The sequence below is a fragment of the Triticum aestivum genome, chromosome 5A (genome assembly GCF_018294505.1).
Source record: "Triticum aestivum cultivar Chinese Spring chromosome 5A, IWGSC CS RefSeq v2.1, whole genome shotgun sequence".
NCBI classification, from domain to species: domain Eukaryota; kingdom Viridiplantae; phylum Streptophyta; class Magnoliopsida; order Poales; family Poaceae; genus Triticum; species Triticum aestivum.
In genome coordinates, this window is record NC_057806.1 from 696,627,065 (window position 1) to 696,646,398 (window position 19,334).

The 19,334-nt window shown below is 42.1% G+C and overlaps 2 protein-coding genes across 3 annotated transcripts; both read right to left on the reverse strand.

Moving 5' to 3' along the window:
• Nucleotides 1-852: 852 nt before the first annotated feature.
• Nucleotides 853-3,410, reverse strand: LOC123101821 (uncharacterized). The gene is made up of 2 exons (XM_044523099.1): nucleotides 2,836-3,410; nucleotides 853-1,241 (listed from the first exon to the last, which is right to left on the reverse strand). The coding sequence occupies exons 1-2, from the start codon at nucleotides 3,408-3,410 to the stop codon at nucleotides 1,145-1,147; spliced, it is 672 nt and encodes a 223-aa protein (XP_044379034.1). The 3' UTR covers nucleotides 853-1,144.
• A 13,037-nt stretch (nucleotides 3,411-16,447) lies between these two features.
• Nucleotides 16,448-18,787, reverse strand: LOC123108482 (uncharacterized). Of its 2 annotated transcripts, none has more exons than XM_044530264.1 (3): nucleotides 18,518-18,787; nucleotides 17,472-17,864; nucleotides 16,448-17,387 (listed from the first exon to the last, which is right to left on the reverse strand). In XM_044530264.1, the coding sequence occupies exons 1-3, from the start codon at nucleotides 18,708-18,710 to the stop codon at nucleotides 16,687-16,689; spliced, it is 1,287 nt and encodes a 428-aa protein (XP_044386199.1). In that variant the 5' UTR covers nucleotides 18,711-18,787; the 3' UTR covers nucleotides 16,448-16,686. The 2 variants fall into 2 exon arrangements, with proteins under 2 accessions (XP_044386199.1, XP_044386200.1); XM_044530265.1 differs by having other exon boundaries at nucleotides 17,472-17,842; nucleotides 18,518-18,786.
• Between the last annotated feature and the right edge of the window lie 547 nt (nucleotides 18,788-19,334).

A 19,334-nucleotide genomic window follows, 5' to 3' on the forward strand; every position in this document is an offset into this window, starting at 1 on the left:
TTGAACATTTATGTCAAAACTTGAACAGATTTTTTTGAAAAAAAAATGTTTTCTTGTTTTACACTTCTAAATGTTTACTTGGGAATTTTTAAGTGTGCATTTCTAAATGGTTATTTTTTTAGTAAAAATGTAAGCTTTTTGGGAAATTTTAAAGTTTTTTAAGTTTGAACATATTTTATTGAAACAAAAATAGAGTGAAAGTATGCATGAAACTTTGAACATTTTTAAGCTGTATTTATTGTGTTAAGGTTTTTTACAGCATAGTTTTTTAGTGCGTTTTTTTGGGGGAAGTTTTACATATAGTTGGTTGTTTGGTGGGAAGAGTTTATTAATGTCTTTAACTATTTTGGTTCGGCCCAAACAAAGCACTTGACATAGACAGAAGATGTTTTTCTTGAGAAGAATTATTTTCTCATGTATTACTTTCTTAGAGTAGTTGGTTGCAGTTCAGTGAAAGTGAACACAACCTTGAAGAAAAGCATCTCGCAACTTCCCCATGCTTCTGATATTGCTCAACTCTGCTGCTGCATGGCAAGTATACTGGAAGAAGGGACGAGAGATAAATAGCATGCCTTCTTTGCTTTGAAGCAGCACATCTCATATGTGTTGCTCCTGAAGCTTATCGGAAGATATGCATTGCGTATTCATTATCATGTTCAGTTCGTGCGAACGATTTAATTAAATCTTCTTAACCCTCAACAAAAATAAAAGGTAAGCCTCCAACCGTTAGATTGTTCATCGAATATTTCAGATTGTGCAAAGATAAAATCAACATTGTATTGTATCAAACAGGGAACAAACAGAATAGGTTGTTGCCACCACCATAGGCAGCATACGGCTGACACATAAATATATTTGGTATTATATATGATGCAAAACTAATCTCGAGCACTGATTTACTCATTGACACAAAACTGACTAAAAGATCAGTCCTAGCTTTTTGTTCATTTACAGACTGAAGTCTAGCAATCTCAATTCCATAGCTAAGCGATGATGCACTTGCGACCGAGCAAGTGAGCAAAACCCCTCAAGTTGTGACTATCATCGCCGACATGTATGCACCATACACACACCCCTTCCACTTGTCTCACTCATCCATGTCTCCGGGTTCACTCTTAGCTTATCATAACTCAGATCCCATCTGTTATTGTGCACAACTTCTAACTTTGGTGACCTTCTTTGTCGAGGTTACTATCATCAACCTTTTCTTCCTCTCATCAATGGATCGCGTAATGGTACGACTATAAATTCAGGGCAAACATCCCATCAGCAAAATTAAAGCTATCCAGGTTTACCATTGTAGAATCCAAATAGTCAGGACAAATTGCAGGATTGCCCACAGCTGGTGTTTATCATGCTCTTTTCTTTGTGTAGAACACCTAGGTGAAAATAAACAGGTGTAGAAACTCGAGAATACATACGCAAACGACATACCTTTTTCTTCTAATTGCAGATGCACAAATCGGAAGGAAATGTTGAAAACAAATCTATTCAACCTATTGTAAAGTCACTATATAAGTACAGAAGAACATATGCCTTGACAGGAAATTGCACTTGTATACTATTATTCAAGAAATTGTCACATAGAGAAACTAATCAGACCATTAGGTAGTTAATTTTGAGTGAAAAAAACACAGATCTCATCATGATATGATCGTGGCATGAAGCACTCAACGGTTTCTCCTGAACATGCTTGTTGTGGCTAACTCATCTAAAAGTGGAATATGAGTAACACTTTGTAGGCACAAACTTATTGTGGTAACTAAATTGGTTTATCTTCCTCTCTCTTGTGTCGTCAACTAACAATAATCATAACCTAGTTAGACATTTATAGAACAAGGAAAATACAAAAGAGATGGATTAATTTCCGATCAATGGGATGTATGCTCTTGATATAATTGGAAAAAAAATGGATCTCAGATCGATAAGATGTATGCTCTTAGAATTATTGAAACCACCATGTGCACTTTGGTAATAAATCTGGGCTCTATGCAAACAACAAAATTTCTCCTATTATTTTGTTGATATAAATCTAGGCTCTGTGTGCATCATTGTGATGCAAAGGCCAGTGACTCGCCTCACTTTTTTTAAATAACATGATTGCTCCTATTTTCAGTAGGCAACATCTGTGCTGCTACATAACTAAGTGAACTTCTATGAAAAAATAGTGGAGGGCCGCTCACCGGACGACACACCTATCTGTGCATCGCTCCACTGCTTCAAGACATAATATGACTTTTAGACTAAATGGACATGCAACTTTGTTTTCATCAAGGAACTGAATGATGTCAATTATAGACCGCAAGTTTCTCAAGTTCAAGAACAACCAACACCAAGGGAGTTCAGCAAAGAATCTATGACATTACCAAAAGATCAGACCTAGCTTTTTCAAGCAGAACAAATACGAATTTACAGTAAAAAGGTTCAGTACAGGACCATATTCTTAACATGCAATGAATGTTTCTTGCCTATTTCAATTCTTTTGATCTAGTTTATCTTTGTAAAGAGCATGTCTTCCTCTTTTGGCATACTTGAGATGGATATTGTGATGCAACAAAAGGAGCATCACAAATATTTCTACCAAAATATGAATCTTTCAGGCTCGAATCAAACAGGGAGCAAACAGGATTTCTTCGTGAACTTACCTGTTCATGGAGTTGAATCAAAAAGAGAGAAAACAGAGAATCAAACAGAAGTGTAGCATCTCAAATATTTACAATCACTGAAAACTATCTACCCAATTATGAATGGTTCATACCAGACCAAGGAGAACTGTACTTTTTATGACTGTAGATGAAAATTTTACAGAATAATTTGGGAAAAGCTGGCACATACCTCAGGTGTAGCACGTTCGGACAGCGGATGTTGTTCCGCCTCAGGTCAGGTGTAGCAGGCTCGGACGGCGGAGGTTCTTCCGGCGAATTCTGCGCGATATTGGACGGTTCTTCGAAAGTTGTGATGCGAGGTGATTTACTGGGGATTTCCGTCAAGGGCTCGGTCTTATGGCATCCAAGTCCCTGTGGAGTTCGGGCTGGGCACTCCGTCTTGAAGAAGTTGTCCCGCACGAACACGGACACCGACTTCGATGCAAATTGGAGATAGACGGCAGCAGGAGGTAGGAGGTAGAGGAGGCTGTGGTGGCGCCGGAGAAGATTGGGGGCGGACGGGGAGGGGGAGAGCAACAGGGCGGCGGCAAGTCGGTGAGGAAGACCAGCCGCGCGTGGCGGCGGCGGCGCCGCCGGTGCCGTCGAGTAGAGGTGTGCTTGTGTATTTTTTTGGGCCAACTGCTCGCTCGTGTGTCCAGACGGGTTTTGCCCAAGCCCATTAGACAGTAACGGCCCAAGTGCAACAGCCCGTGAACGAAGGAGCGTTTTAAGGAATTTTAACGAAATTTTAGTTCGTACATACATAAAGAGTAGCAGGCCCAGATCGGCTCACTGGAGCGCGCAGGCCGCCGGCTATTTTTTGTGATCCCAAATTAATACCACCTTGTTTATATTACTATTTTGTCTATTGTCTATATACAAATCGTAAAAGCGTATTATGACATAAGAAGAAAGCATATTGTGACAGTGAACCCACAGAGTCAATCCGTACTTTATTATTAGGAAAAGATTATTATTATTACTAGTAAAAAGGGCCCGTGCGTTGCATCAGGAGAAAAAAAATCATAATCTTCAATGGCATGACCATATTTTGCTGCATCACCGAGATAGACTATCACTCTCAATTTCTTCCTGAAATCATGAACATTTTTTTGAACTCATGCACATATGTGAAATCATGAACATTTTTCACATTCATGAACACTTCTACAAATTTTTAAACATTTTCTAAAATCAAGAATATTTTTTGAATTCGTGAACATTTTATACTATTTGCAAACGTTTTTTAAAACATGAACATTTTGTTTGTTATTTTTTATAGAGTATTACTACTCAAATTTCAACCATATATGCCACTCAGAATTCCCCTCTTGGAATTGCATTTTGCGAATGCTTTAGTGACCCTAGTTCTACACGTATATATTGATATATTCGAGATACATATAGATTTGTTATTAGGCGATACTAAAGTACAATAAATTATTTCGCAGTATTAAATTATTTTAATGTCAGTTTTGAATATATTTTTCTTATTTTTGTCTCATTGTAGCTTGAGGTCCAAATTTATGAACGACTTGGCTAACATTGTGGCTCTGCAGAATCGTTGCCGTACAGCATCATTCAGCATCTCCACACAGCCTCCGGCCACAGCCCACACACACGCTCGACTCCTTGTGTGTTGGGCCTTTTTTGTGGATTGGGCTTAGGTTTTTTAGATGGCCTGGCCGGTGTTCAGTTTTGATATATTGGCCAGTGTTCTGTATTTTTTTAATAACCGGTGTTCAGTTCTGATACATATCTGGCTTCAGCAGCGGGCATGTAATGTGTCTGTAACCAAGAGCTGGATCTCTGAAACTCTTAGTTTTCTGGTTAGCAGCCTTATGGCTGACTGCCCGGCAAACACTTTTGTTTAATAAAGCTCGAAGTTCGCTGCCAAAAAAAAAAGATTGAAGTAACGCATGTTCCCTTGTTGCTTTTTAATTTATGTCTCCCTCGATGCAAAAAAAAAATGTCTCCCTGCCGTTAGGTGCACATAGAAACCTGATAGGTATTTTTTGTGAGGATGAAACGTGATGGACTATGGTTCTAAGTTTCCAATTTAGTACAGATAATTTGGCGTACGTGTCCGTTAGTCTGCTATAGTTTCTATTTTTCTATTTTCTATTTTAATTCTTTTTACCTATGCATATATGTGACAACTCAATGTGCTGGCACATATACATGTTAAATATGTGTTATGTAAAAACTATTAAATCTAAACCGTTATTGTTCTCATCAAACGGTGCAAATAATAATCGTAAAAGCGTGTTACGACTGGGCGGAAGCATATTGTGACGGCGAACCTACGGAGTTAATCCGTGTTTTGTTATTAGGGAAAGATTACTAGCACATATTCCCGTGCGTTGCTACGGGGGGAAATTGATGTGTCCAAAACGCCGATGAACGCGGCATGACAACATCCCTAGAAGTTGGGAGGCGCATGCCGATATGTAGAAGAAATGCATACCATGCTTTAATCTCCATTAACTGTGGTGGATGCATGTCGTGACACTCTGAATGAGTATAAATGTTACATGGTGAGTTCTATTTAATCACTGCATGCAAGAATTGAATGTTTCACATAATGTAAACATATGAGGGAAAGAAATAAAAGTAGGACTTACCAACAAAAAACATAATGAGATAGGCTCAACAAACTGAAACAGGGGAGAGTAGTCCCTGGGAGTGCATTATATCTGAATCGTCGGTGGTAAGAAGCACTTACGTTTTCACCCTCATTGTACATATTTAGAAAATTGATGAAGTGCATATACCACAAATTTTGGATTAAATACTTTAACATGCTGTCACCCAGTTCACACTCACATTTAATTAAATGATATTTCAAAAAATGAAATTGCCTAGATATTTGATCTATTTAAAATGAGGGAATTCACATGGTGGTTCTCTTTATAACCCATACAACATATCCTCCCAATATTTAGAGAGGTCAAATAAATTATGCCATTATTTGGAAATTACCCTTTACAATTTAAATCCATTTATTTCTAAATATTTTAAGCCAAATTCAGGGAAACTCAATTATTATTTTGGCCTCCAAATAAATATGTTTTTCTATAAATAGAAGAAAACCCTCTTCTATTCTTTAGATCAAAGGCCAGCCCACCTTTCTTTTCCTTCTCCCAGAGCCCAGTCGGCCTTTTCGCCCAAGGCCCAGCCAACCCTCCTTAACCCTAGTCACCCCCGAGCTCGATCCCGATTTCTCTCAGCCTCCTCCCGACCCCCTCCCCCTTGCGCCGCCCCCTTGCGCCGTCACCCACGCAGGAGGCCGAGCAGTGCGTCCACGGCCTGCCCCACCGCCGGCGGCAAGGAGGATCACACACCCACCACAGCTCCACCCGCGACCATCCTCTATCTTCCATGCCTTTACCGCCGCCTCTAGTCCCGCGGGTCTTCCCTGCCGTTGCTGCCTCGGCCACTGCGAGCGCATCTACCGCAGGAGCTCCTCGTGTGCTAGCCGTGCCTCCTTGCCTCGCCCACCGGTGACTCTGTTGTGCCAGCTGCGCCTCCTTGCCTCGCCCGCCGATTTTCCTCTTTGTTTCTTCGTGAGGAAGCCTGCTGATATCTTAGGCAACTTGCAAACATATTTAAGTTGATACAATTTAGTGTGAAAATTCGAGGTGGTACTATTTAATTAGCCGCCGAACAATCCTTGTGACTTGTGATGTGATTGTTTGCTAGTTCAGTTGGCTGGACTCTTCGGTTTAGTGGCCCATAAAATAAATTCTGATCCACACTTATTTTAGCGGTCCATAACATGAACATACCACCGGCTGGAGGCCGACGTACGAAACGGAAACTGTTGGATCCTGTGTCTCCATGAAGTGTGGGTTGATTCTTAAACACCACAGGGGCCTTTGTGTAAAAACGCCGCAACGGCGAACCCGGAGACTCAATCCGTGCTTTATTATTAAGAAGAGACTAGCAAAAAAGCCCGTGCGTTGCAACGGGTGTAAACAACAATTTTCTCAAATACAATACCTTCAAGATTTTCCATCATGGAAGACTCGTAACTACAGAGGCTATGAATAATCTTTGTTGAATGTGTTAAATTATTTCCTTTGGTCTTTTAAGTTTCATCATTGAGAGTAGTTTCAATATTTTTGATGGCTGTATCATCTACTGAAAATTCCGGAGTTGAGATGTACTTCAAGCATTAGATAACAACAATGATACTGAATATGACAATTCTTCAAGCATTACATAAGTTAGTAAACAAATTTTATAAGGTTCTAGTCTTCCCAAATATATCCTACTGAGCATAAATCCTCCTGATATAGAATTTCGAGCAAATCAGAATAAAAAGCACAGGAGAAGAAACAATGTGAACTTTTCAGCAACTACAGTATGTGAATGCATAAATAAATACCAGCTTGTACAAAATGTATGACTAAGAACAATACTAAACCTGACCCAAAACCACGAAAGCCCAAAATATGTATGCTGCTTCAATCGCATAGTGGAGGTACAGTTTAATTTCATAGTTGAACAATAGTTTCTGCATCAATATTCATGTAGCATATACAGAATATGTAGAATCAAACCTCAGTGTGCAGCAGCAATAATAGATGGATAAACGGTTCAAAATAATTGCTTTGTTAATACCATGACACATACTTATCAAACAACACCTAGAATAATTTCACTACTAAGATCCTATGTACTACAACTTGCAAAGAACAATTGCTATGCTCTTCTATGCTAACATTATTTATCTCCCCAAATCAGTGACTTTTGTTCTTCTCTCTGCACATCCTTAGTATTTACATTTTTGCGGTAAATCGAACGAGAGAAATTAGTTCAGTTACACAACATCTGTCGGTAACTTCCATTGTACCCAAAGGTTAAACATTACATAATCAGATTGCCCAAACAATAATAATTCAGCTTGTGCACAAAATAGACCCTCAAATAGTCTCATTGTCCTGCAGTGTCACAACTCATGTCTCATTTTATTCTTACTTCGAAAAAATGCAGTACAGAGAATTACTAATTTCCTGTAGAGCAAGTTCTAAGCCTGTGATGATCTATGAATTGACAACATGAAACTATGTGCTCTCAGCATAGTTCAAGAAAAGGAAGGTGTGCATATCTTTGCTCCCTAATAAAAATCAATTAAACAATGGCCAGAAGTGTGTTGTTTGTCAAACCTGTCTTGTTCTAATTCAGACTAAACTTGATATGTCCCTCTCTAAACTTGCTTACTGCACACCTTACTTTTGTAGTCATCAAGATTTAATTTTTGCAATTAGGGCTCCCTGGTAATCTTCCTAAGGTTGCATTGAAAAGACAAAATAGTTTTCTTGCTCTGAACATGGCTGAAAAAAATCAATAGCAGTGTGTTGCTAACAGGCTTGCTATTCAAGGCCACTGATGCTCTGATCATGTTGAATCTAGTATTCTTGTTAATCAAATGACATAACTGCATTTAGCATGGCATGTGATGCAGATTGTATGATGGCAATTGAAATCATGCGCTCAATTGTGCAGAGGAAGGACAAATAAATAATCATTATCAGCAAAGGAGACAATTTAGGGGCCGACAAAACCTGCGTTTTATTGCTGGAACAATGGCGTGTTGCGGAACGACCTCGGCGGCGTCCTCGTTGTGGAACAGCGGCGAGTCCTCTCCGGATGAGGCGGTTCCTGTATACTCAGCAGCAGCACCCCGCGTCCTCGCTCGATGAGGCGGATCACATGTTGTCGTCCAAATGATTTAAAAATTGCAGCGAACCTCACGCACCGAATTGTCTACCACACAAAAAAATGGGAAGTTTTTGATTTTTTCCACTATTTGTTTTGAGTTTTTTCGTCAGCGCGGGTGTAGATGAGCTCGGGTGCAGAGATGGATTTTCCTAATGGAAGCTATTAAAATATCTGAGTTAGTAGGTTACAAAGTGAACAAATCCTATTTCAAAATATAAAACATATATCAAAAGGCTTTCAGCATCATGCATCACAATATATCCCTCCTCCACCCAACCACAAATAGAGCCAAACTTGCTATTGGCTTAGTACTAACTTCCTACTTTGCGTTGCATGAACCTCGTTACTCCCCATTAGCACTTAAGATCGAGATGGGACATATGCAGCGTTTACGAGAGTAAACATTCATCAAAACTGGAATTGAAAAATGGTAGCATATAAAGAAATTATTTATGCAAAACAAAAAAGATGCACGACATACATTCTTTTCACCCCTAATATTGCAATCCCCCCAAAGAATTACAAATACAAACAACTCTTCAATAAGAATAGTAGAATTCGACTTTGAGTAAGCTATTTCATTCTAATGCATGCACAATTGGCCAGAACTGCAAAAAAAAAAAACAGATCATAACTATGCAGAGTTGACACGTGTAACACAAAAACAGCAGACCGGCCGGGCCGTATAGGCTTTTAAAAAAATGTCGACATTTCGCGAACTTCGCGATTTAGGGAAGAACTATGCCCCTGCTTTGCTTTGTATTTTAGAAACTCAGATTGGCAAGACAAGAGTAGAGAGTTTAGCAGCTTCTATAGGCTTTGATAATGCCTATGCTATTGATAGTGTTGGTAGGAGTGGAGGTATAGGCCTCTTCTGGAATAATTCAATAAAAATAAATATTTTAGGTTACTCGGACTACCATGTGGATGTGGAGGTTCTTGACCCTGGCTGGGATCCATGGAGGATGACGGCAGTGTATGGAGAGGCTCAAACTCATTTGCGCCATCAAACATGGGACACTTTAAAAAACATAAGCTCTTCAAGCAGCCTACCCTGGCTGTGCATAGGCGATTTCAACGAAGTTCTTCGTCCGGACGAACATGAAGGAGTTGGACAGCGGAGTAATGCTCAGATTCAAGCATTCCGGGACATGGTTGATGTGTGCATGCTGATGGACTTGAGTTTCAAGGGTAGATTCTGGACCTTTGAGAAGAAGGTAACTGGTGGTACATTCACTAGAGTAAGGTTGGATCGTGCGCTAGCATCGGCTGAGTGGAGTACCATGTTCCCTAATGCTAGCTTGTCACATCTGGTGGCGGCCACGTCTGATCACTGTCCAATACACCTTGAACTCAACAGTGCTCCCTTGCAGCCAAAAGCTACTAGTAAAATCTTTCGATATGAGGTAGCTTGGGAGTCTCATGATGGTCTGAGGGATGAAATCCAGGCTGCCTGGTCACCGGAGCACCCTAGTGGTCGGGTGGAGGATGTAAAACAAAAGCTCCTTGCGCTGTCACAAAGCCTGGGTCGATGGGATAAACACACTTTTGGTTCAGTGCAGACTGAAATAAAAAACTTAAAATGCGAGCTTGGAAGATTGAGAGATAATCCTCTACGCACTGGTCCGAGCCACGTCGAGCAAAAGATTCATGAGCGGCTTGTGGAGTTGTATCATAGAGAGGAAATACTCTAGCGACAAAGATCGAGAATCGAATGGTTAGCAGCGGGAGACAAGAATACAAAGTTTTTTCATATGAGGGCCAGCATCAGAAGAAAGAAAAACATGATCAAGTCTCTGTCCAATGCTTTGGGCGTCACGATAAACGATCCGGCAGAGCTGAAAATTCTTGTTTCCAATTTCTAAAAAGATCTTTACACATCAGAGGGAGTAACGAATATGGAGGCAGTGCTAGCACATGTGCCTCGGAAAGTCACGAATGACATGAACGACACTCTCTGTGCTCCCTACACGAGTGAAGAGGTGAAAGTGGCGCTTTTTCAAATGTTTCCCACAAAGTCGCCTAGACCAGACGGCTTCCCCTCACACTTTTATCAAAGGCATTGGGACGTGTGTGGGGAAGAAATAACTAAGGCGGTGCTAAGAATCGTCAAGGCGGAAGAAAGTGCAGAGTGTATCAACGATACTTTTTTGGTTTTAATACCAAAGGTAATGAATACAACTCTCCTCACTCAATTCAGACCGATTAGTCTATGCAATGTTTTGTATAAAATTGCTTCCAAGGTGGTGGCGAATAGGTTAAAGCAAATTTTGCCTGACATTATTTCTGAGGAACAATCTGCTTTCGTTCCTGGAAGATTGATCACGGACAATATTATATGTGCCTATGAATGCCTGCATTTCATGAAGAGGAGCAAATCCAAATCCAACAGTCATTGTGCTTTGAAGCTGGACATGATGAAAGCTTACAACAGGCTAGAGTGGTCGTATCTGGAGGCAATTATGATTAAACTTGGCTTTGCAAGATCTTGGATTGGAATTGTCATGGGCATGATCAAGTAAGTATCGTTTTTAGTACTTTTTAATGGAGATAAACTGGATCAGTTCAAACCTACCAGGGGTATTCGACAGGGAGATCCAATCTCCCCTTACCTCTTTTTGATTGCAGCGGAGGGCCTTTCGTGCCTTTTGAAATCTGAAACTCAGTCAGCGCATTTCGTGGGAGTACAGGTGGCTCCAACAGCTCCGGTTGTTAACCATCTTCTCTTTGCTGATGATAGCCTGCTGCTATTCAAAGCGAGTAATGAGGGGGCGACTACAGTGTCAAACCTGTTGACTACCTATTGCAATGCTTCTGGCCAGCGAGTGAACAATGCAAAATCATCAATTTTTTCCAGTAAGGGATGCCCTCAATCTGTTCGCGATGGCATAAAAAATTTGCTTGATGTGCACAATGAACAATTGAGTGAGAGGTATCTTGGCATGCCCACTGATGTAGGGCACTCGAGGAACAGAACCTTCATATATTTGAGGAACAGAGTGTGGGAAAAGATAAAAGGATAGATGGAGAAGTTATTATCTTATGCGGGTAAGGAAGTATTGATAAAAGCAGTCGCCCAAGCTATTCCGGTTTATTCTGTGGCATGCTTCAGGCTGCCGCGTGGCATTTGTGAGAATGTGACTTCAATGATCCGCCAATTCTGGTGGGGAAGCAACAGGGGTAAACGGAAGCCATGCTGGGTTTCGTGGGATGTATGCACTCAACCAAAATCTTTGGGAGCATTAGGCTTTCGAGACATAGAATTATTCAACCTATCCCTCCTTGCAAGACAAGCATGGCGCTTGGTTGCTTGGTTGAGTGGCCTGCGACATTGAGTGCAAGGATACTAAAGGTTGTATACTTCCCATCGAACTCTTTCTTAAATTCTGAACTGGGACCCATCCGTCGCAGATTTGGAGGGCTATTATTGATGGACGAAATGCTGTTGCACATGGCATCATGAAGCGGATTGGAACGGGCGAAAATACCAATATATGGACAGAAAATTGGCTGGTAATGGAGGCTCTTCAGCATACGAACATGAGAAGAAGGCGTGGGTGTCTTTGTGGAACATCAAGGTTCCCTCGAAACTGAAAAATTTTGTATGGAGATGGTGCAATGACTCGGTACCAACTTCAGACATTTTGCATCATCGACATATGGCCTCAACCCTGGCCTGTCCATTCTGCCCAGCGGAGGACAGCTGGAAACATGCTTTAATTAACTGTATTACTGCAAGGTGCGTTTGGTCTCTTTCGTCGGAAGAGATAGTGGAGCATATGTGTGACAACATGAGTTTAAATGCTAAAAATTGGATCTTCACAATGCATGAGAAACTAAAGCATGAAGAATTTACTCGCATGATTGTTACTCTTTGGGCAATTTGGAGATCAAGGCGTAAAGCCATTCATGAGGATATATGTGACAGCCCTATGCAGATCCATCTTTTCATCAATGCTTTTTTGAGGGATATACAGATACTATCAACGCCAGTACAACGGACTAATGCAAGCCGGATGCCCAGGTCAGCTCTTTGGCAACCTCCGCCACTGGATCACGTGAAGTTTAATGTTGATGCCGCTGTTTCAAGTGGAAAATTTGGTGCAGTTGGAGTAATATGTAGGGATGTGGCTGGCACTTTCCTGGGTGCCTCTTCTCTTACTTTCCAACACATATTTGATCCTGTTGCATTGGAAGCATTGGCGGTAAGAGAGGCACTGGCGCTCGCGGAGGATTTATATGTGCATAAGATACAAGTGGCGTCTGATTGCAAGATCGTGGTGGATGAAATCAAGCAAGGTACATCGTCGAATCATGCAGCAATCGTACATGAAATCATAGAGAGATCGAATGCTTTTATTGCTTGTAATTTTGTCCATGAATTTAGGAGCTCAAATTTTGAGGCTCACAATCTTGATAGGTATGCACTTTCGCTCGGGTTAGGCCGCCGTGTCTGGTTAGGCCTCCCCGGAGATTTGAATTTTATCCCTGTAAATATTGTGACAATTTAAATAAAGCCTGGCGAGGATGTCTAAAAAAAAAGCTATCATCAGGCTTTGCAGCTCCAGCCCTTCCCGTAAAATCTCCAGACTTGTCAAGAGATATGCAGTACAACAACGCAAGATCCATATGCAACCATCCATCCATCGGCTGGTTTGCAGCTGCGTGCGCCAATTAGTTCTTATGTATCTCAAGTTGGAATATCACATCTGCTATCAAGCAGTACAACCTACAACGTATATTTACCTTATGGTTGTAGCCATGTTTCTCCAAGATCTTGATTGTCAGCCCGGTGCCTCCGCTCGCCGGAGCAAAGAGATCTCACGTGCTGCTCCGTCGAGCTTGGCCACCCTTGCTATGCTCATGACGTTGGCGACGGAAGGAAGGACGCATGTGATGCGTTGACTTCGAGAGTTGTCGATAGTGCGCATATCACACCTGCCATGCGCGTTCGTCCATCAGAGTGGCAGCACACGCCAAGTTCCCCGCACATCATGGCGGAGGTGGTGCTACGGGCCTATATGGTGCAACAGGGGCCATCCATAAGGCCATGATGGAGCCGCGCTGCCACACGCATCCGTGCCGCTCGCCGGTCGATCGTGCTACACCACCGCAGACATGCCTAGGTGGCCGCACCGAGAGAAGCGGCGTCGGGGCCAAGAGCCGCAGCCTGTAGCCGCCTCGATCCAAGGAGCTGGGAGGATCCGCTGCCGCCGCATGTAGTGGTGTCGTGCATCTGGACTGGTTGTGCTTGCCAAGCGCACTGCCGCCGGCGTGTGGTGGCATATAGTGTCTCTGGTCTGGATGTGCTTGCCGAGTTCTCTGGCTGATTGTGCCGTGCCATGGCTGGTGGGCTCGCTAAACTACTGCATATTGTGTCGCTTTGTGGCTGGAGGGCATCTCCGCACCGGGATGTTGCAGCCATTGCATCATGCCGTCATGGTAGACTACTGATCCTTTTGTCGGTTTGTTGCCGGCTGGCTACTGGAGTAACGACGGCGGTTGCTCTCCTGGATGAGACGAAGAAGAACTGATGGAAAGACAGGAAATCGGCTCCTTGGCTCACCTTCTGTTCCTTTTCTTCTCTGTTCTAAGATTATCTCCCCTCTGAGGGCAACCGCTAGAAGATCTTGGTTGCTCGTAAAGAGAAGAACTGATGGAAGATCTGAGTTGGACGGAAATCTCTGATAAGTAGGCGTTTACCTTTTCTCATAGCTAGTAAAGAGAATGCAATACATACTTGTTCCTGCTTGTACTATGGGTTTTACTTCTTCATTGCATCTTCTTGCAAATGTCCGCATTCGTGCGATAGATGCTTTTCACTGTCGAAATTGTTTCCAAGATTTGATTTATGAATTCATGGTCGATGTAGTATATCACATCACTGCTATGGTCTGAACAGCCAGATTACTCCTCATGCAACAACACGCTGCTTTGCTTTGCATGTCATCACGGCAAGCTGCTGCCGTCCGCTATGATCACCACGGCTTTGGGCACTACTTGTCACCACCATCATACATACATGCCCAGCTCTTTGCTTGTCATCAAACGTCAAGCCGCTGCTTTGTCATCAAGATTTTATGTCTAGCTTTTGGCCGCTACACTGGCTGCTTCCATATTCTCTCAAGGCAACGTTTATATTATGCTAATCTCGTATCCCAGCACCTAGCTAGCCGCCAGCTATATAGGTTGATGTTCTAGACAACTTGAGAACGTATATGAATTGGTGAGAATTAGTTTAATTGGCGAGGTGGAACTATTCAAATAAAAATATCCACACACCATCACATCATTATGCCTTCCCTATTGGCTACCGACTTAGCACACAACACCTGAGGTTACAGGTTCGATCTCCACCTCAGGCATCGTTTTTTTGGTGCTTGCGCGAGAACTGGAAACATGACTTGCGGCCCAGGCCCAGCAACGTAGCTACGAACCTACAACATGTTTAGGCTGTGTTCGGATTGGAGGAGAGCAGAGCAAAGGGATAGGAAAAAATAGAGGAAGTGAGGTTGGGTGTACAGTACAAATCACAGGTCTCCAAAGTAGAGGAATAGAAAAATGAGGTGTGTTCGCATCACAGGAAGCTTTCTAGCCGTTGCCTTGAGTTTTGACCGTTACACATACTAGCCGTTGCACTACATTTGCTCTATATATATGTACAGATGCACAAGCTTAAGAACAACACACATCACACAGCCAACCATTCCCACAGCCATTCCTCACTGCTGAGTTCATTTCAGCATCACATTTCTCACTCAAGCGATGAATCCAAACTACCGTAGGCGATCAGAAAATGAAGATGAATTCGTTTTTCTCATACATCCTACATTAGAAGGCAGCAGCTCATCCACAAAAATGCCAATACATACATCCATCCTCACAGGATCCACATACATGCATGAAACACTTACCGGCCATGAGGTCTTGTGCCAGAGACGATTCCACATGGAGAGAGAGATCTTTCAAGCCTTAGTTCAAAAATTGTGTGAGAAGTGCAAACTTGAAGACGGAACATATGTATCCGTGGAAGAGCAAGTAGCTATATTTCTATACACAATATCAAAAAATGCAAGCAATCGGACAGTGCAAGATATATTCCAACACAGTGGATCAACGGTTAGTTATTATTTTCGAGTTGTGCTCAATGCAATTACATCACTATCATGCAACTACATACGATTGCCGTCCCTACACCCACATCGCATCTTAAGGCAGCGAAAATTTGCATACTTTCAGGTACTACTTATGTTCTATTTTGACATGGTAAATTCATACTAGGCAAATTTGATGTTTGCATATCTCTAATTGTAGCATGAAATTTACAGAATTGTCTTGGAGCTATTGACGGCACTCACTTTCCCATGACCATTCCACCTGGGCAACAAGATCCATATAGAAACAGAAAACAAGGCCTTTCACAAAATTGCATGGTCGCATGTGACTTTGATCTAAAGTTCGTGCATGTACATCCTGGTTGGGAGGGGTCTGCTTCAGATGCAAGAGTTCTACAAGACTCACTTAAGCATGGTTTTAGTGTACCCCCTGGTAAATTCTATCTTGTAGATGCGGGTTATGCAAACACACCTCAATTCATTGCTCCATATAGGGGAACAAGGTATCATTTGCAAGAACAGGGAAGAGTACAGCAGAGGCCACAATCCGCCAAAGAATTGTTCAACCTCCGCCATGCTCAGCTTCGGAATCATGTTGAGAGAATTATTGGTATATTAAAAAAGAGGTATCCCATACTAAAGGCTGCTACGTCTTATGATATTGACACTCAAGTTGATATTTCTATGGCTTGTTGTGTGATGCACAATTTCATACGGCTACATGATGGTGACATGTCATTGCCGGACAGATGCACTGAAGATATAAATGAAAGCAATATGGAAGATGTACCAGATGGGGATACCAAATACAATGTTGATGTGCCATTATTTGACAGCATGAGGCAAGCTGGGAATGACATGCGAGATGCCATGGCAAATGCAATGTGGGCTGACTACAATGCAAGGCGATAAACCATATGTAATAAATGTAAAATAATTTGGTTTGTACTGCAAGTAATTCTAGCCAATCAAAAGGATTTGTGATCAAGTGTCATTTAGCATTGCATTAGTACTAGCACATCTGACCAAGAACACATACACAAAAGTCACGTGCACTTTCCTAGCCTATTACCTTAGCACTACATGATAATTTGGTACCATTAACTCAGCAGTACAAGTGCCTACAGCAACATACAAAAGCCACTTTTGTAATTAACACAAAAGCATTCTCCAAGGGGCATATTCCCATAGCTAGTACACTAGGTGTTTTGAATTTTATTTCTTAACCAGCCCAGTCGTAATGCATCAGTTGAAAATGAGAGGAAGACTTCCCTGTTGTCCTTGTTGTTGGTGAAGAGGTCAGCTGCTTTTAGTATATCTCCCATTTGTAAATCCGGCAACCCCTCAAGTGCAGCAATGCATTTTTGTATGCTATAGGGATCCTCCAATTTCCTCTCCTCGATGGCTGCAAACCGTTCCATCTCTTCTCTTTTGAGGCTCAGGTACCTCTCGTGGAAATCATCAATACTAGAATTAGTCTTTTGTCTTTTCCCCCTCTTAGCACTAGTAAGCTCAGGAGCATAATGAGATGGTTGACAATTTCTACGTATGTCTTCTGGAAGTTCCATCGACATATGTGGGGTTTGCTTTGAAGAAAATGGTGTTGGTATTGCATCTTCTGATTGAACATGTAATGCAGAATCTTTCACTTGAGTTGAGTTCACAGCTTCTAGGTGTAATGGATCATCGGTGCAGAACCAATTAGTGCTTCCATTGTCCTCTTCAGTATCAATATGCATGCACGATTCCATAGGAGCAGGTAAGTTCGGTGTAGGTGAGCGATGATGCTCCTCGGGACCTTCCAACTGTTGCGAATATGATGTAGTGACCTGAGAGAGTTCTCTGGCCTTGTTTGCATAATAATCCATGCCACGACAACTCCTTCCTTGAGCATAGCGCCCTGCATGAATTATGTCCAGAATAATCTCACTTAAGAACATTGTACAAGACAAACCATAACTCAAGTCAATGATTTAAAACTTACCATCATATAGAGCAAATAGATCATTATAGTATGGGAATGACTTATCTTGCCATCGGAGGGCATCTTTTTTCTTACGGGCCTTTAATGCTTCCCAAACACTGTCCGGAGCAACCACCATCATTCTATCACGATCCCAACCGAAACCACTTTCAGATATCAAGTCTTGTATAGCTTTAAAATCTTTCTTCAGATCCTGCTCCTTTTGTTTTATCTGCGTTACTGTGAGTGATAAACCAAACTTTATATTGAATGCATTCACAATACTTCTCCAAGCCTCTTTGCTCCATGCATTTTGTGTTCGATATCTTGGGACATCATGTTCTTTCAAGAGCCAAATAAGATATGACTTCATTTTGTGATTCCAGCTAGCTCTATCACAATTTTTGTTGGTACCTAATGACAGGAAAAGGGCAATTTTAGTAATAGTTATCGAATAACAAGTTAACTGCTCATGTGCGCATACAAGTTCAGTCTTCCTAATGCTCTGGATCCATAATATAGTTTGCTACATAATCTCAAAGAATTTTTAAGATAGCTAGGAACGCCATGCTATAGCTGCACAATGTTAACTGCTGCTGCAGTGATATATGTATACATTAGTGCATGTATGCTTGCTTAATTTGTGGTAAAAAAATATTATCTGAAGATGATGTACGCACACTACCATTTAACTAATCAGAACTATATGCTACTACTTGGAAACACAGGGGCAGTGGCGGAGGGTGTGAGCTGAATTTAAGTGGGGGGCAAACAAGGGCACGCCCCCAAAACGGCTGGAGAGATTAGAGAGGCCGGGTGATTAGAGGGGCCGGTGATTAGAAGTGAGTTTAGCATTGGGATTTGCTTTTTCTTTTGCAACAAATTCGTTCTGAAGGGGAGGCCAGGACCCGGGATGATACCACCAACGCCCCAGCACACTGGAGATCCCGAATCAAACTAATCAGATTACCACACTATACAAAGAGAAACAGATCTGTCCTAATAAAAAAATTGAACACCAGATTGAGATTTCTGAATGAGAGAGCAAGATGTATGAAGCGAATTACCTAATTCTTGCAAGATCTCCTCACTTCCCCCAAATTTCAGATCTTCCAACCCTTGTGTGACTTGTGTCGATGGAACGGGGGGTGGAGCTCGAAGGACAATGGGAGGGGGCGGATGAGGTGGAGGAGGTGGAGGAGGAGGAGGAGTAGGTGCTCGGATCCGCCGGTTGGGCATGCTGCACCGGTGGTCATCCATGTCGATTTCGCGCGAAGCTCGCGGGAGAAGGGCGCGGGATGGGGCGGGACAGTGATGGGGCGAGGGGAGGATTTTCAGTTTTTCACCGGGCGTTCCCTTTGGTACGAGTAGATGTTATTTTTCCTGTGAAAAGTACAGGTTAGCGACGTTTTCCTGTGGAACAAACAAACTACTTCCTGCGAAGCGAACGGGCTTCCTGAAATTTATTCCCGTGGAAATTAGGCCTGCAGAAATCCTGTGAAAATCCCTTGCACCGAACGCAGCCTTAGCCTATACTTACAGGGGAAATTCCTATTTGACGCGCGCGGGCGGCAAGCTGTCGAGGAAACGATCACAGCCGTTTCGTTCGCGTGCATATAGGGCCGGCCCACTACAGAGTTCGCGTGCTTCTTTTTCGTTCGCTGATGTTTCTTTCGTTAGTTTTTTCTTCTTCCACGTTTGGTTTTCTCTCTTGTGTTTTTCTTCTGATTTTGTTCCGGTTTTTTCTTCTAGTTTTGTTTACGTTTCTTCTGGTTTGATTTTCTCCTGTTTCTCTACTGTTTTTTGGTTTCTGTCCTGTTTTCCTCTTTTGGTTTTGGTTTTTCTGTTTTAGTTTTGTTTTTTCAATAAATATACAAATGATCA